The 15158-nt window shown below is 39.4% G+C and overlaps 2 protein-coding genes across 2 annotated transcripts; one reads left to right on the top strand and one right to left on the bottom strand.

The window, feature by feature from the left end:
- The first annotated feature begins 244 nt into the window (after window positions 1-244).
- LOC137278582 (electron transfer flavoprotein subunit alpha, mitochondrial-like) lies at window positions 245-9480 on the top strand. Its single transcript, XM_067811042.1, has 10 exons — window positions 245-357; window positions 3271-3420; window positions 3824-3905; window positions 5728-5810; window positions 6021-6120; window positions 7291-7401; window positions 7746-7847; window positions 8340-8491; window positions 8690-8836; window positions 9267-9480. Exons 1-10 carry the CDS (start codon window positions 319-321, stop codon window positions 9303-9305), a joined length of 1005 nt encoding a protein of 334 aa, XP_067667143.1. The 5' UTR covers window positions 245-318; the 3' UTR covers window positions 9306-9480.
- Window positions 9481-9532: 52 nt separating this feature from the next.
- On the bottom strand, window positions 9533-13650 carry LOC137279083 (mucin-22-like). The gene is made up of 4 exons (XM_067811560.1): window positions 13556-13650; window positions 12892-13065; window positions 11589-12765; window positions 9533-9562 (listed from the first exon to the last, which is right to left on the bottom strand). Exons 1-4 carry the CDS (start codon window positions 13648-13650, stop codon window positions 9533-9535), a joined length of 1476 nt encoding a protein of 491 aa, XP_067667661.1.
- Window positions 13651-15158: the final 1508 nt, after the last annotated feature.

Genomic DNA, 15158 nt, shown 5'->3' with positions numbered 1-15158 from the left:
AATAGAATATAGCTTCCCCTTCTCGGCCTTGACCCAAGTTTATATAAAACCACTTATTTGGTTAATAGTAGTGGTTTATTAAACAAAGCAAAATCTAGTCAGTTATCTATTCACTAAGTACATTATATAATATATCATCAACTACATTTTTAAATTTTCATTTATTTGCTTATTGATATATATCTGTGGTGCCCATTTAGCAAATATAATTTGAAAAGTCTGTAAGTACTTGTTTGGAAAATAGTAGTAACCTAAACTTGACCCGAGCAAGCAAGTTTCTACCACTAGACCTAACACAGCAGACAGCAACTGGCAGCGATGTTTTCCAGGGCATGTCTACAGGGTGCACGGAGGGGTGTAAGCATATCTGTGTTGTTATACAATATTTTGCTGTACATACATCACATGTAACATTTACTTATGTTAGATGATAGCAAATCTGGCCCGAACCAAAGCACTAGCACTGACTGATCAACAACTCGACTTTCATAACATCTTACACAACGGCACTACTTCCGATTATTTTTATGATTGTATATATTTTTTATCAGTATTTTACAGTTCCATATTCCATGTGCTTGTAAGGCAACAGTCTAATGTCTTGACCTTTACGAAACTTACAGGTGAAAGTTGATGCTTTATGAATTCTTCGAACCTTGGACTTCGACCTCAAGATGAGCTCAAATATTGTTCTTTCTTTACCTAACTAGCTAGAAATAAAACGTTTTATTTATATTCTGTGTGTTTACCAAAAGAATGTGATGTTTTTTACAGAAAATTAAATAAAAGGTCTCTTTTTATTTACCGTTACTATGGTGATATCAATGCCATATTTTGGATAGTTACAGTAGTGTTGAGGATTCTGATAGGTATGATACTACTTACTACTACGCTTTTCAGCTTAGCTATAGAATGGAACTCCGCAACACCTGTGACATACTTTGCTAAATTTCATTATAAAAATTATTGGTGAAACATTTAGGATTATCTCCATTCTACGATGACATATGACACGATGAACAAAACCCATTTGAAATGTGTACTCATTACCCTTTCATAGTGTTTTGGTTGCACAGCAGATAGAGCCATCTAAATGGTTTCACCCATACTTGGGGTGAAACAGGAAAAGGAAAAATATTACGTAGCATCAAATGTTGTAATCATTTCCACAACAAAGTTTTCTTCAAATACATTGCAAGTTGAAACATCTTTACATCCATGTCAGTGCTTTGCTTAGTTCCAAAAGTAGTTATTTATGACAACCTGACTGTTGCAAATTTTGAAAGATCTGACATTGAGGACGAAGAAGCAGTGATTATGTGAATCGACTTACATGTTGAATCTACCATGTTTTGAAAACGACTGCCTTGTGAATACTGACGTTTTTGAGCACTCGATGAATCTAGGCAACTCGATGACAATTGTTGGAGAAGCTGTCTATCATATTACCTTCAATAATTAAAATATTCAAACTCATGTACAATACACAGCCCTAAACATAAACAAACAATATCTGACATGCAAATCAGAAAGCCTTATAAAAAATTCATCCCTATCTATACAAAATGTGCAGCAAATCGTAAATAGTTACCTACCTGGTAATTGGTATATTTTTTTCCACCTAGAATGATGAGAATGGGAAATTCACAAGATAACGGTTAGGCGTAACACCAAATTTATGCCACTCATACTCCATCATGTCCCGTTGCAAAATGTCTACATGTCAGTAATTGAATTTATCACCTTGTGTGCAAGGCTGCCACTGCCGGTGGTCTATGTTCATACACTTCAAACAAGCTTGGCCACAATTCAGTCCCAAATGATAAAAACAATGTTCCAAGAAATCCCAAGTTAGTCGGATGTACATAAAGCAGCACTGTCACTCTTTGATTGCATGTCGAGGTGGAGGCACGTATGATCCACACACATCAGTCATACAATCTTTTGAATAGGTAAAGGTCATAGGTCGATCAGAAAAGGATCTATTCTTCAATTCTGCAGGGTTCAGATCCAACTGTCAATCAGGAATTTTCCACTATCACTTCAGAATTTTCTCCATATTCCATCCAAACACATCAAAGAAATTGCCAAGGGCGCACACAACTGTTTTAGACCACATGTATGTTTTTCTTTCCAAGGATTTTTTAGTCTAAAAAAAAGTAAAATATTCCGACGCACAAGGGTACCAGCTCTCCAAAGTGGTTAGTGAGAATTTTTTACTTCTAACTTTTCAGTAACAGCTGATCAAAAATGAACAAACCTTAATGTCATGGTAGAATGCCATATGACTTCACCCAGTTGCTGGTTTTTTTTGAGACTGCACAATTTTCCCTCAGTCATCTCTACATATGTCATAAGCCATAAGCCAATAATTGTTTATTGAATATCGCATGCAGTGGCACATATTTTTAGCAGGTGCAAGCACTAAGGTTTCATTTATGTTTCATATTACGTTTTCAAATTACTTTATTGGGTTAATTAATGAGGGATAATCTTCATGAATTGCTTTTTGATTTCATAATTTTCTCTTTTGTGCAACCAACTTCTGTAAGCAGATCTCTACATTGGAGCTGCACGCATCCAAATACCATAAGTCTGAACTCATCTTTTGCAATAAGTCAATTAAGCTGTTTAGATTCCTGTTATTTAATGAAAACAAGGAGAAAGAGATAGAGAATGAAACAGCTAATGTGTCAGTTGCATTTAAATTTTTCCAGATGAACACATATATGAGAACAAGATGATCATGCTTGTAGTGTCAACAGCCATGTTTATACTAATCTTGTTTCTTGCTATGACGTTAAGTTTCAAGTTATGTCAGTTCCATCCACTTGGTATCTTGTTGGTTGCAGAATTGAATGAGTATGCTAGATGTCATCGGGATCACTTACAAATGTCTCCAGACTAAATTCACGTCTCACAGCATTTACTGACCTACAAAATTCTTTTTGATCCTTTACTTTTCTTTAAAATCACAAGCAGGTCTAGACATAGTGTAACAGTGTGGACATATCTTAGTCAGTTGCCTGTCAGGCAGACAATATAAGGGTTACAAGTCTGTGTTTAACCATGTTAACAGTTTCTTATAAAGCTGCAACTTGTCCCAGTGGCTTATATGTGATGTATGAGCCATAGCAGATATCATCCTAACGGGAATTGTGCTGTATTCTAATTTCTAAAAGTGTCCCTTCTGACATTTTGTGTCATTCCATGTGATATTGGTATGTAGACCAGTGATTTACCTCTGTAATTAACCAGCATCATTTGCAGGTGCATGTCTACAAGAGATTCAACAGCACACTGGTAGTTGTGGAACACAACAATGAGAAGCTGACTCCAATCACTCTCAATACCATCACAGCTGCTTCGAAACTGGGTGGTGAGGTCTCCTGTCTTGTAGCAGGATCTCAGTGTGCTAAGGTAACCCTTCAAAATTGAAGCCTTATGCATGACTCAATTGTGGTAGTAATACTGATGTTCACCTATTTTACAAATAAGTGTTCAATTTGCCTACAATTGGGTAATTAATTCCAAATACTAGAAAAGTTCAAGCCATAGCCAGTCTTGGTAATGTGGAAGCCTTTTCAAGAAAGTGATTTGTCTAGGACCTAGATTTTGAAGCTCGACTAGTGTTATGATGATCTTAAGTGCCATACATTAACATTAACTTACTACTGTCTTAGCTCTAAGAGAGCTTCGAAAAGGTTGGTCCTCATTAGCAAGGTTTCTCTCCACCAAATATGTACAAGATTTTGCTGTTGATCATACACACTGAATGAGTTGATCTGAGGTTTCCTCCTGCTGAGTTATGAGATGTTTCCAGGTTGCAGAGGAGGTTAGCAAGGTGGCAGGGGTGAAGAAAGTCCTCCTGGCTGACAGTGATGCTTTCAAGGGCTTTCTCCCAGGTTGGTTTCTACATTAACTGCTATGGTGTGTGTTGCAATTTCATCATGAAAGTAACTTCCATACCAAAACTTGCTGAAGTATCATCTAACAAAAACAGGGTACTGTGGAATTGTAATAGAGATATTTGTGTTGACAAATATTCTGCTGAATTATCAATAAAAAATGAAATGGATCGGGTACAAGTTATCCAACTTAGGAACGCCCTCTCCAAGAAGTTGCATATGTCATATTTACAATATAAAAACACTGACAACAGGGATTTGTGGCAATAATATATACAAGAATAAACTACAAAAATCTTTCAGTTATCTTAATATATCTATGTACATGTTCAAATAATATTTCATTTTCATGAAGTGGCAGAGTAGCATGACCAAACAAAAATAAATCTAAATTAATGGGTATACGATGTTTATCGAGAATATTTACATTTACAAACAATTCTTTACGCTGCATTGTATACAAAGAACATTCTAAAAGGTAACGCCATGAGTCTTCACAAGAACAACCATAAGTACAAGAAGCATCTGATCTTAAATTAATTCTGAATAAGTCATAATTTAGCGGACTTGTATTGTACCTTAGTTTTGTGTGGAAAATGTTCAATCTTCTTGTACCAGACAAAAAGAAAGATGGGGGCTAAAGTTATTTTACGTTGAATTTTTAATTAAGAACCTGTTAAAGAATATATTTGTCTTATTTCTATGGGAATATTGTTCCACATTCATATCGTAGATGGAAAAAAGGATGATGAAGAAAGTTTCAATCTCGTGAATGGAAGGGAGAAGTTTAAAAAGTTGCGAAGGTTGTAAGATGATTTTTGGCCTACATATGTAGGTAATAGTTCCTGAAGGTAAGATGGTCCAATATTGTGAAGAATTTTATAGAACAAGCAAAGTTTTCTAATTCCCTTATGTTCACTAAGAGTTTCCCAACCAGTTTCAAAATACAAATGATCACAAGAAGTATATTTTGGAAGTCCTATCACTATACGAGCTGCTTCTAACTGTAACTGTTCCAGAGAGTTAGTTTGCTCAGTTGTACAAGTTACAACCATCCCACAATTCGCACACAGCAGGTTTTTGATGTTTGTTTGGCTTGTGTTTTAATGATATGTCCCCTGCACAAACTACATGTTAGATGAGAAACATGATGTTAGTCATTAAACAGACCTGTTTTGTAGTAAAAAGGTCCTTGTTCCATTCCTCGATGTAGGAAGCCGATTTCTAAGGTTTTCTTCCTGGATCTTACTGGAGCATTGTTGAAAGCTGTGTAAAACCACACTGACCTGCTGATATGTGGTTAGATATCAACACTATTAGCATGGCAGTGAAAATGTGCTTACTTGTCTTCACTAAGTTGTTTGTTAAACACTGTCAGAGAAACCTTTGCCACTGTGTGGTGTATTTTTAAGTTCCAAAGGTTTTTAGTGATTTAGCCTTTTCTTATTGTGCTAAACCCCTAGATTGAAATCCCAAATTCAGACAATGTACGGCTGTAATAGTGTGGGAAATCATGTAAAACCCAGGTCACTCACATACAGAGTGAGCTGTCTAAACTTGCTCTCACTGAAGTGCAAGACTGACTGAAGTTATAATCCAATTTAGACAATGTCCTGGATTGTAGAGATGATGATTCATGTACAAGCCACAAATGGGACTGAGATTTTGTGCCAGTGTTGACAACTTGCCAGATTGGACAGATGTCAGTTTTGATAGCTTCCACCGTACTCTCATTTGTGCAAAGCAAAATCTGAAAAAGAATGTTTGTCTGCAAAACCTGGGAGATTTCTTTCAGTGAGTAATGCTCTTTCTGTTTCAGAGGCCTTAACTCCCCTTGTACTGGCGACACAGAACCAGTTCAACTTCACCCATATCTTGGCAGGAGCCACAGCTCTTGGAAAGGTAGTATTTCACATTGGCAATGTCCATTATTTATGCTGTTTGTGTTATGAGAGAATGCAGAAAAATGATAATAATACATGATTAACTGCAAAAGAACTCACACTTTCACTCATAAATCAGAACCAATACATCGCTTGTCCACAGTAACATTTACACATGTACTAAGTATTGTCTTTTCTGTTTACTTAGATGTGAGTTTTGTCTTTACAGAGTTTAGCACCAAGGGTAGCAGCTAAGCTTGATGTGTCACCAATCTCTGATATTATTGGCATCAAGGCTGCCGACACATTTGTCCGCACAATATATGCAGGTTAGTTGATCTACAACATAAACCGTGGTGAAAGTGTTTAACACACACAAATGAGTTTTAACTATATAAATATGATCTATTTTGGACTGCTAACTGTCAAAGCACTGTTGCAATTCTGTACCTTAAGGTGGTTGTGGGGTAGCCTAGTGGTTAAAGCAATCACCCATGACGCCAACATCGGTATATTGTAAAGCATATTTCTAATGTGCCCAGCCGTTACAGTCAAGTCTTGATTATCCTACATCAACCATTGCACAGCAAATTGTCGGATTAATGAGGGTGTCGGACTAAATAAGTGAGACTAAGTTATGTTTATTCAGTTTGTTACAACAAAAGCATGGGATAAAGCTGATTGTTAGACAGATGGAGGTCAGAATAATGGGACTAGCAATGATTTACCTCGAGTTCTGTATTTGATGGTCACTGGGACTCATATTCTTAATTTTCAGGGGTCCTTGACAACAAAATGGGGATCCCAGACTCTTAAATATTATTATTAATACAGTTATTGTATTGTATCATGATCTTTACATAAATTATTACCATAATTAAATTGCAAATGATACCATAGCCCAGCTTGCAGCAAAGTCAGTGATAACTTATTGTTACTCGAATGGAAGTTTTACAAATAGTATTTTGACTTTTTCTGTGACCCTGTGGATTCCCTTATTAATTTTGTTTCATTTATTGTCAATTTTTGTGCATGTAGCATGCAGGAATTCGCATCCTGTAAGTCCCTGGACTTGACTGTACCCCTGATATATTGCTTGAATAGTGCTAGAAACAGCCTCAGCCCATCTCACTCTGTCACTTCTTATCAAGTGGCATTGAAAAGCTGGTATGACAAAGGGGAACAACTCTTTGTTGCAAAAGGTGCCTTCATTTTTGTGTAGATGCTATCACAAACAACTGTTAGTAATGTAATCACAGTGTGCGTCCACCTCTTCATTTGTTTTAACTCAAATATCCTACATGTATATATTGACTTTGTCTGTAATACTGTTGTTCATGACTTGCTTCTTATCAGCTTTACTAAAACATCACATCGATTGCAATGAAGAATTTGTCTGTCCAAAAAAAGTGTTCCTCTTCACTGTTTAAATATCCTGCTTTATTTTATACTGCATGGTGTGTGTTGCTGAGTCAAGTGTGTGGTGGCTGTGTTTGTAGGCAATGCAATTCAGACCCTGAAGTCAAATGACAACGTGAAGGTGATCACAGTACGAGGGACAGCTTTTGATGCAGCGGACGTAAGCTCAGGATCAGCAGCACAGGAGGAAGGTATCACATCATACAATGTTGGTGCTTCATAAAGTATTTGGTTATAGGTCTTGTTCACCACCTTTACATGAATCATTATGCTTTGAAATGTGTGACATGGAGCATTAACACTCATTAGACCTAAACAAAATCAAGTGACCTATCAACCATCAAGTCCAAAACTTATTTCTGTGTCTAGTTAAGCATCATTAATGATTCTCCTTTTCTTCGTAAGCAATGCAAAAGATCTTTCTCTCTTGCACATACATGATTTAATTTAATATTGATCTGGAAAGGGTTTCTTAAAGGTGATTTACTGATGTTCAAGTGCCCACATCTGATTTGTATTTGTTTTTTTCTGCCAGCTCCAGCAGCCACTCCTTCAGCAACGTCAGAATTCGTGTCCCAGGAGCTCAGCAAGAGTGACAGACCAGATCTCACCAGTGCCAAGTCAGTTATCTCAGGAGGTATGAATAATTAGACCTAGAAATGAAAAGTGTCCCTCACCTTCGGCTGCCTCTAGAGGCCTAGATATTAGCAAACATTAGTCCATGTATGGAGGTAAGAATCCATTGCTTTAAATGAAACTGGATGGTTACCACAGTTACTTCCCTTATGCCAGGTTTCAATACAAATTCACAATTTTGTTTCCTTTCTGTTCTCATTGACTCTGACAGTGTATGAAATAAGCTCAGTACCCAGCCAGGCATCAGGGCTGGGAACTTAAAAATGTTACCATCTGAAAATGGATTTAACCAGACCAGACACCAAGAATTCACTCAGATGTATGGAACATCTAATATTTGCACCAGACAGTCAGGCAGGCTAGGTGAAAATCTAGTCCATCTCGGTTGGGCGGACACACTTTATTTCACATGCTACTCCATACTAACATTCTGTGTACATTGAATGGGAATTCAGTCTGCATGTTTATAAAAATGTTCCCTTCCATGCTTCAGGACGTGGTATGAAGAATGGTGAAAACTTCAAGATGCTGTATGATCTTGCTGACAAGATGGGGGCTGCTGTCGGAGCATCACGAGCTGCAGTTGATGCAGGCTTTGTTCCTAATGACATGCAAGTTGGACAGACTGGGAAGATTGTAGCGCCAGTAAGTAGAAATAATTGTGCAAATAATAAGTTGATAGTTCTAATGAATTTGGAAAAAAAATAAGCACAATGCATTGGAAGTGTGTATATCTTCATTGAGGAATAAATTCCCTATGAATTAAGGTGTCCAATAATGTACATATAAGTTGCTATTTGAAATGCCCATCCATTGGTTGTGATTACTGACATCTCTCACCAGGACCTCTACATTGCTGTGGGAATCTCAGGGGCTATCCAGCACTTAGCAGGTATGAAGGATAGCAAGGTGATTGTAGCCATTAACAAGGACCCAGAAGCTCCCATATTTCAAGTGGCAGACTATGGACTTGTGGCTGATCTGTTCAAGGTAAGGCAGGCAGGCATCCACCCTGATTGTGCTACCCAACCTGCACCCATCACCGGTCCTTCATCACTTGTAAGTCCACTGTGCTGATATGCAGTGTGGTAGTGATGCATATTGATTCTTAGTCAAGCAGTGAAATAGAGCTGGGTGTAACTAACATACAAATAAGGAGTCCGAGCTTCACTCATGAGTAATACTGTATCATTGTGTAGAGTAGATGTCTTCACTGTTGTGACACATGTTAAATTAACATTACATGTGCCACAGATGAGTGCTCATTTATAAAAGCACTTGCTGGTTTGATCCACACAGTGCCTCTTTGGACATTTGAAACAAGGTACTATTTTGAAAAGGAGGGTTTTATTTTTGTTGATGGAGGAATATGGTTTATATGAATCAGTGTTAATCTAACAAGCAATTATCTCTTCCGCAGGTTATTCCTGAGATGTCAACATTAGTTGACAAGAAGTGAGCGATGCTGGTGGTGTTAAGAGTTGTTTTCACTGCCAGGCTGTGGTACACTGTATGATAAACATGTCTGTGTTGGATTTCAATACTCTGATTCATGTCACCAGTTTAGTCAGAGGGTGTGTACAAGTAAATTTGTGAATGTTGAGTGAATGAAATAAAGTGCACGTATTCCAGAACATGTTGGTTTGTTTTGTGTATGCCATCATTTCTACAGAAATTCTCCTGCCATTACTTGTTGACTGTGCCTTCATTGATCAGCTGTCAAGATGAATTAATGGCACTGACAGTTATTTTGTCATCCCAGTGTGGATTCTGGGTTACAGTGGTTATGTACAACTCATGCAGCCGCTGGGCACAAGAGTTACTGCGGCTTTCCCATCCTTACCAGGTACCTATTCTCCGTTGATGGACTGCTGCATAATGTCACAGTACTTGACCTGTACAAAACTAGGAGATCAAGGGTAAAATATGGCGTCATTTGAGTGTCATTGATGCTTCAAATTTGGAAGTGTCATCCTCATGTTTAGCCTAAAGACTTGAAAGCTTTACTGGGGCTTTGGATGTTGTAACCTTGATCACACAACCCACGGGCAATGTTGTAGACGCCCTTTAAGATCATAGGAGAAAGGTTTGGTTTAGTTTGGTTGTTTGCATCGCACTCAGCAACATTCCATCTATATGGCGACCGTCTGTAAATGATCGAGTCTGGACCAGACTAAAACGGTGATCAACAACATGAACATCGATCTACAGATATGATGGGATACGATGTCTTGTCAACTAACTTGGTGAGGCTGACAACCAGATCCCGTCTCTTATTGATACAACAAGCATTGTTTAACCCAATCTTCACAGGTCCTTCACAGGGGTGTGTTCGATTGTACCCCAACGATTCTGAAGTACAGGAGAAAACAGCCTTCAAGGTTTTGGTCGATAGTGTAAAACCAGAGGGGGGAGGGATTTCCCTTGTCTACCAAAACCAAGAAGTTTTGTGTCACTAACATACATACCGTCAATGATGGATAATTACAATGTAGATGATCATTTAATGAAGCTACCTAGCAATAACTGAAGCGCAAGTAAAATCAATTTGAATGACACTAACTATAAAGAGATTCAACCCCACGTCTTCCGTCGAAGAGCGCCTGCCTACAAATCTGAAAATTGCAGTTCCAACCTTCTTTTTGAAAATATTTGCACATTTGAACTTAATCTTGAATGACATTTTGCAGTTGATTTCAAACACACATAGATCATGTGAATGTTGATCTTCATATTGAGTTAGGAAAAGGCATTACAAAAAAAATAAATAAAACCTGGGAAGAGGTTCTGCTAATGAAAAGTAAAACCTGGGAAGAGGTTCTGCTAATGAAAAGTAAAACCTGGGAAGAGGTTCTACTAATGAAAAGTAAAACCTGGGAAGAGGTTCTACTAATGAAAAGTAAAACCTGGGAAGAGGTTCTACTAATGAAAAGTAAAACCTGGGGAGAGGTCTTACTAACAAAACAAAAACCTCGAATGTGGTTCTTCTGCCTCAAGTTTTATATAAACAGAGCTACAGACCAAGCTTTAAACATAGCCCAACGGCTTCCTTGTACACATGGGGGTTAACGCTGTCTGTCCGGGCATTTCCCCGGTAGACAGTCCATCCGAGGAGAGAGTGAGACCCAACCTTTATGGTGTTTTGATATTTAGTACTAGTAAATGTGTAAGAAATCGACTTGTCTGATAACCTGAATGGTCGTGCATTATAGCCCCTATGTCATTTGGTCATGACACAGTATATTTTATTGACATTTGAAGCAATTCCTGACACGTCGGCGCGGAATCGAAGAAGCCGAGAAATCAACCACTTTCCACGTATTACACCATTATCACTTGGAATCATGTAACGTATTGTGTTTTTTAGGCTGAATGAGGTTATGTAGCCACTGTCTCCACATTTTAGCTTCTGTCAATTTACACAAACCGAGATATTCGCAAAAATATAACTGTACTCGCTGATGGTAGTTGCTTTGTCACTGTGCGAGTTGATGGTAGTTGCTTTGTCACTGTGCGAGTTGATGGTAGTTGCTTTGTCACTGTGCGAGTTGATGGTAGTTGCTTTGTCACTGTGCGAGTTGATGGTAGTTGCTTTGTCACTGTGCGAGTTGATGGTAGTTGCTTTGTCACTGTGCGAGTTGATGGTAGTTGCTTTGTCACTGTGCGAGTTGATGGTAGTTGCTTTGTCACTGTGCGAGTTGATGGTAGTTGCTTTGTCACTGTGCGAGTTGATGGTAGTTGCTTTGTCACTGTGCGAGTTGATGGTAGTTGCTTTGTCACTGTGCGAGTTGATGGTAGTTGCTTTGTCACTGTACTCGCTGATGGTAGTTGCTTTGTCACTGTACTCGCTGATGGTAGTTGCTTTGTCACTGTGCGAGTTGATGGTAGTTGCTTTGTCACTGTACTCGCTGATGGTAGTTGCTTTGTCACTGTACTCGCTGATGGTAGTTGCTTTGTCACTGTGCGAGTTGATGGTAGTTGCTTTGTCACTGTGCGAGTTGATGGTAGTTGCTTTGTCACTGTACTCGCTGATGGTAGTTGCTTTGTCACTGTGCGAGTTGATGGTAGTTGCTTTGTCACTGTGCGAGTTGATGGTAGTTGCTTTGTCACTGTACTCGCTGATGGTAGTTGCTTTGTCACTGTACTCGCTGATGGTAGTTGCTTTGTCACTGTGCGAGTTGATGGTAGTTGCTTTGTCACTGTGCGAGTTGATGGTAGTTGCTTTGTCACTGTACTCGCTGATGGTAGTTGCTTTGTCACTGTACTCGCTGATGGTAGTTGCTTTGTCACTGTACTCGCTGATGGTAGTTGCTTTGTCACTGTGCGAGTTGATGGTAGTTGCTTTATCACTGTGCGAGTTGATGGTAGTTGCTTTGTCACTGTACTCGCTGATGGTAGTTGCTTTGTCACTGTACTCGCTGATGGTAGTTGCTTTGTCACTGTACTCGCTGATGGTAGTTGCTTTGTCACTGTGCGAGTTGATGGTAGTTGCTTTGTCACTGTGCGAGTTGATGGTAGTTGCTTTGTCACTGTGCGAGTTGATGGTAGTTGCTTTGTCACTGTGCGAGTTGATGGTAGTTGCTTTGTCACTGTGCGAGTTGATGGTAGTTGCTTTGTCACTGTACTCGCTGATGGTAGTTGCTTTGTCACTGTGCTCGCTGATGGTAGTTGCTTTGTCACTGTGCGAGTTGATGGTAGTTGCTTTGTCACTGTGCTCGCTGATGGTAGTTGCTTTGTCACTGTACTCGCTGATGGTAGTTGCTTTGTCACTGTGCGAGTTGATGGTAGTTGCTTTATCACTGTGCGAGTTGATGGTAGTTGCTTTGTCACTGTACTCGCTGATGGTAGTTGCTTTGTCACTGTGCGAGTTGATGGTAGTTGCTTTGTCACTGTGCGAGTTGATGGTAGTTGCTTTGTCACTGTGCGAGTTGATGGTAGTTGCTTTGTCACTGTGCGAGTTGATGGTAGTTGCTTTGTCACTGTGCGAGTTGATGGTAGTTGCTTTGTCACTGTGCGAGTTGATGGTAGTTGCTTTGTCACTGTACTCGCTGATGGTAGTTGCTTTGTCACTGTGCGAGTTGATGGTAGTTGCTTTATCACTGTGCGAGTTGATGGTAGTTGCTTTGTCACTGTACTCGCTGATGGTAGTTGCTTTGTCACTGTGCGAGTTGATGGTAGTTGCTTTGTCACTGTGCGAGTTGATGGTAGTTGCTTTGTCACTGTGCGAGTTGATGGTAGTTGCTTTGTCACTGTGCGAGTTGATGGTAGTTGCTTTGTCACTGTGCGAGTTGATGGTAGTTGCTTTGTCACTGTGCGAGTTGATGGTAGTTGCTTTATCACTGTGCGAGTTAATGGTTTCTTCTCATACAAAACTGTCTTGGTAGATGCAGCTATCGAATTTTGATTCGTTCCCGTTTCTTCTGTTGTCGGTCACGATATTACATATATTACAACAAAAGGATATACTGCGATGATGTCTTCTGTTGCTGCAAGTCGTGGATGCACGTTTCCATTGTTAGTACTGCGCAGAAAAAAATCAGACTTTTGTAACATTATTCAACATTTGTGTAAGCACCTTCCACAGAATGTCATCAAATTCCGTCACCTAATCTTGACAGCAACAAAATAAACCAAAACATTTCAATATATAATTCCCTTGGAAATCCATAAATGTGGCAGGTCGTGTATACCAGTCTTGCTGACACTGACATAGACGGTTGAAGATGGGGGCCCTCGTGCAAAGAAAACAGACGGTTGATGAAAACTACACTGACCACGACGTTGCGTTCAGAGAAGAACGCCATGTCCAATGTCACTGAACTCAAAGGTGTCATGCCAGCAGTGAATGAATCGGAACACCTTGACACCTGGATGAAATTCAACCGTTTGTTACGCAATGGGAAACTCCCAATGGAAAACATTGCTTTCCTGTTGTTTGAATTCAACTCAAATGAGTGAGTTTACTATTACGACACACTCGGCAATATTCTAGCAACAACATAGCAATATTCTATGTCGGTGGTCTGTAAACAGTCAAGTTTGGACCAGACTATCCAGTGATCAACAGCCTGAGCATCGATCTACACAACTGGGAACCGATGACATGTGTCCACCAAGTCAGCGAGTCTGACCACCCGGTCCTTTTAGTCGCCTCTTACGACAAGCATGGGTTTATCACTCGATTATTTACAGGCCGTAATATAGCTGGAATATTGCTGAGTTCGGCGTAAAATTAAACCCACTCACTCATACAAATGGTGTTATTTTCGACACTTTAATACTCCCGTCTCTCCTCTTTAGATGGGCTAATGTCTTGATGGCACATAGAACGCCCTGTTGATGGAATTATTGATGTTCACGTGTTATTATACCAGAGGTAGGAGTTGTTTCGTATAAGGTTTCTTTCAATATCATTTCAAATGTCTCTCCTCCATCTCTCATCCTTTCGCTGGTTCAAAGAGCGTGTATTCTCCGATTTGCATAAAGTCAAAACAGACACGGTTAGCATCCTGTGTATAACGCATGGTGATTGCACACGTATCAGTATGGTGATGCAAGAGCCTTTTATCAACCCAAAATTCTTTTGTGTACTTTTTGTTTCCATGACAACAAGTTCTGTTGTTGTCGTGCCGTCTGACATGCAGTTTGAGTGAAAGTTAAGACAGTTAGACTAACGTGATCGTGAAGAGATCACGCCGTTTTCGATCCCTGATTAAAGAGGCAATACATCTTCATTTCCCCGAAAAGATGCATGACTGACTCATTAATGCATGATACACAGACTTGGGAGACAGACCAATGAAACGACTGACATGAAGCTCACCAAGAAGGGTCCTTCTGAGCTATAAGGTGCAAGTTTCAAACTAGAAGACACCTTGACCTGAGAGCTCGTGGTGTACAAGTTGTTTTGCTAACGCCAAGCTACTAAAACGCGTAAGGCATCTCATGTATGAACTGTGATGTTGTTTAACGCCGCACACAGAAATATTCCCGCTATATGGTGACTGTAAATAGTCAAGTCTGGACCTGACAATCCCGTGATCAACAGAATGAACTTTGATCTTCTCAGGACACAATGGTTAGCATGTGAAAGACACTAAGGCAAATTGTTCGAACATAAAACCTCGTGACCTGTTCACGTGACCACTGAAAATCAAATGCAAATTTAATGGCTGGCAAAATACCCAACATGCCATATTTCATTAGTAATTTTGAACTATTCCGTTTGTCTCCTATTCTAATTTGCCAGAGTCCAATCAGTCAACAGTGTGTCAGGCCTGCCGACATTCAGTTCACTGCTGCCCAGTGTAAA

This window comes from Haliotis asinina, chromosome 3 (assembly GCF_037392515.1).
Source record: "Haliotis asinina isolate JCU_RB_2024 chromosome 3, JCU_Hal_asi_v2, whole genome shotgun sequence".
NCBI classification, from domain to species: Eukaryota; Metazoa; Mollusca; class Gastropoda; order Lepetellida; family Haliotidae; genus Haliotis; species Haliotis asinina.
The sequence above is the reverse complement of the archived record's forward strand: the minus strand, read 5'-3'. Positions and strand labels throughout refer to the sequence as shown.

What these genes read in the sequence shown, in the direction of transcription:
- LOC137278582 (XM_067811042.1), top strand. Translation starts at nt 319, where the DNA reads ATGTTTTCCAGGGCATGTCTACAGGGTGCACGGAGGGGT. An exon ending in TTTCAAGGGCTTTCTCCCAG is followed by an intron (nt 3,906 to 5,727) that starts GTTGGTTTCTAC and finishes TTTCTGTTTCAG; the next exon opens with AGGCCTTAACTCCCCTTGTA. An exon ending in TGTCCGCACAATATATGCAG is followed by an intron (nt 6,121 to 7,290) that starts GTTAGTTGATCT and finishes CTGTGTTTGTAG; the next exon opens with GCAATGCAATTCAGACCCTG.
- LOC137279083 (XM_067811560.1), bottom strand. Translation starts at nt 13,650, where the DNA reads ATGGCGTTCTTCTCTGAACGCAACGTCGTGGTCAGTGTAGTTTTCATC. An exon ending in CCCCATCTTCAACCGTCTAT is followed by an intron (nt 13,066 to 13,555) that starts GTCAGTGTCAGC and finishes CAACTCGCACAG; the next exon opens with TGACAAAGCAACTACCATCA. An exon ending in TCAACTCGCACAGTGACAAA is followed by an intron (nt 9,563 to 11,588) that starts GCAACTACCATC and finishes TCATCTTGACAG; the next exon opens with CTGATCAATGAAGGCACAGT.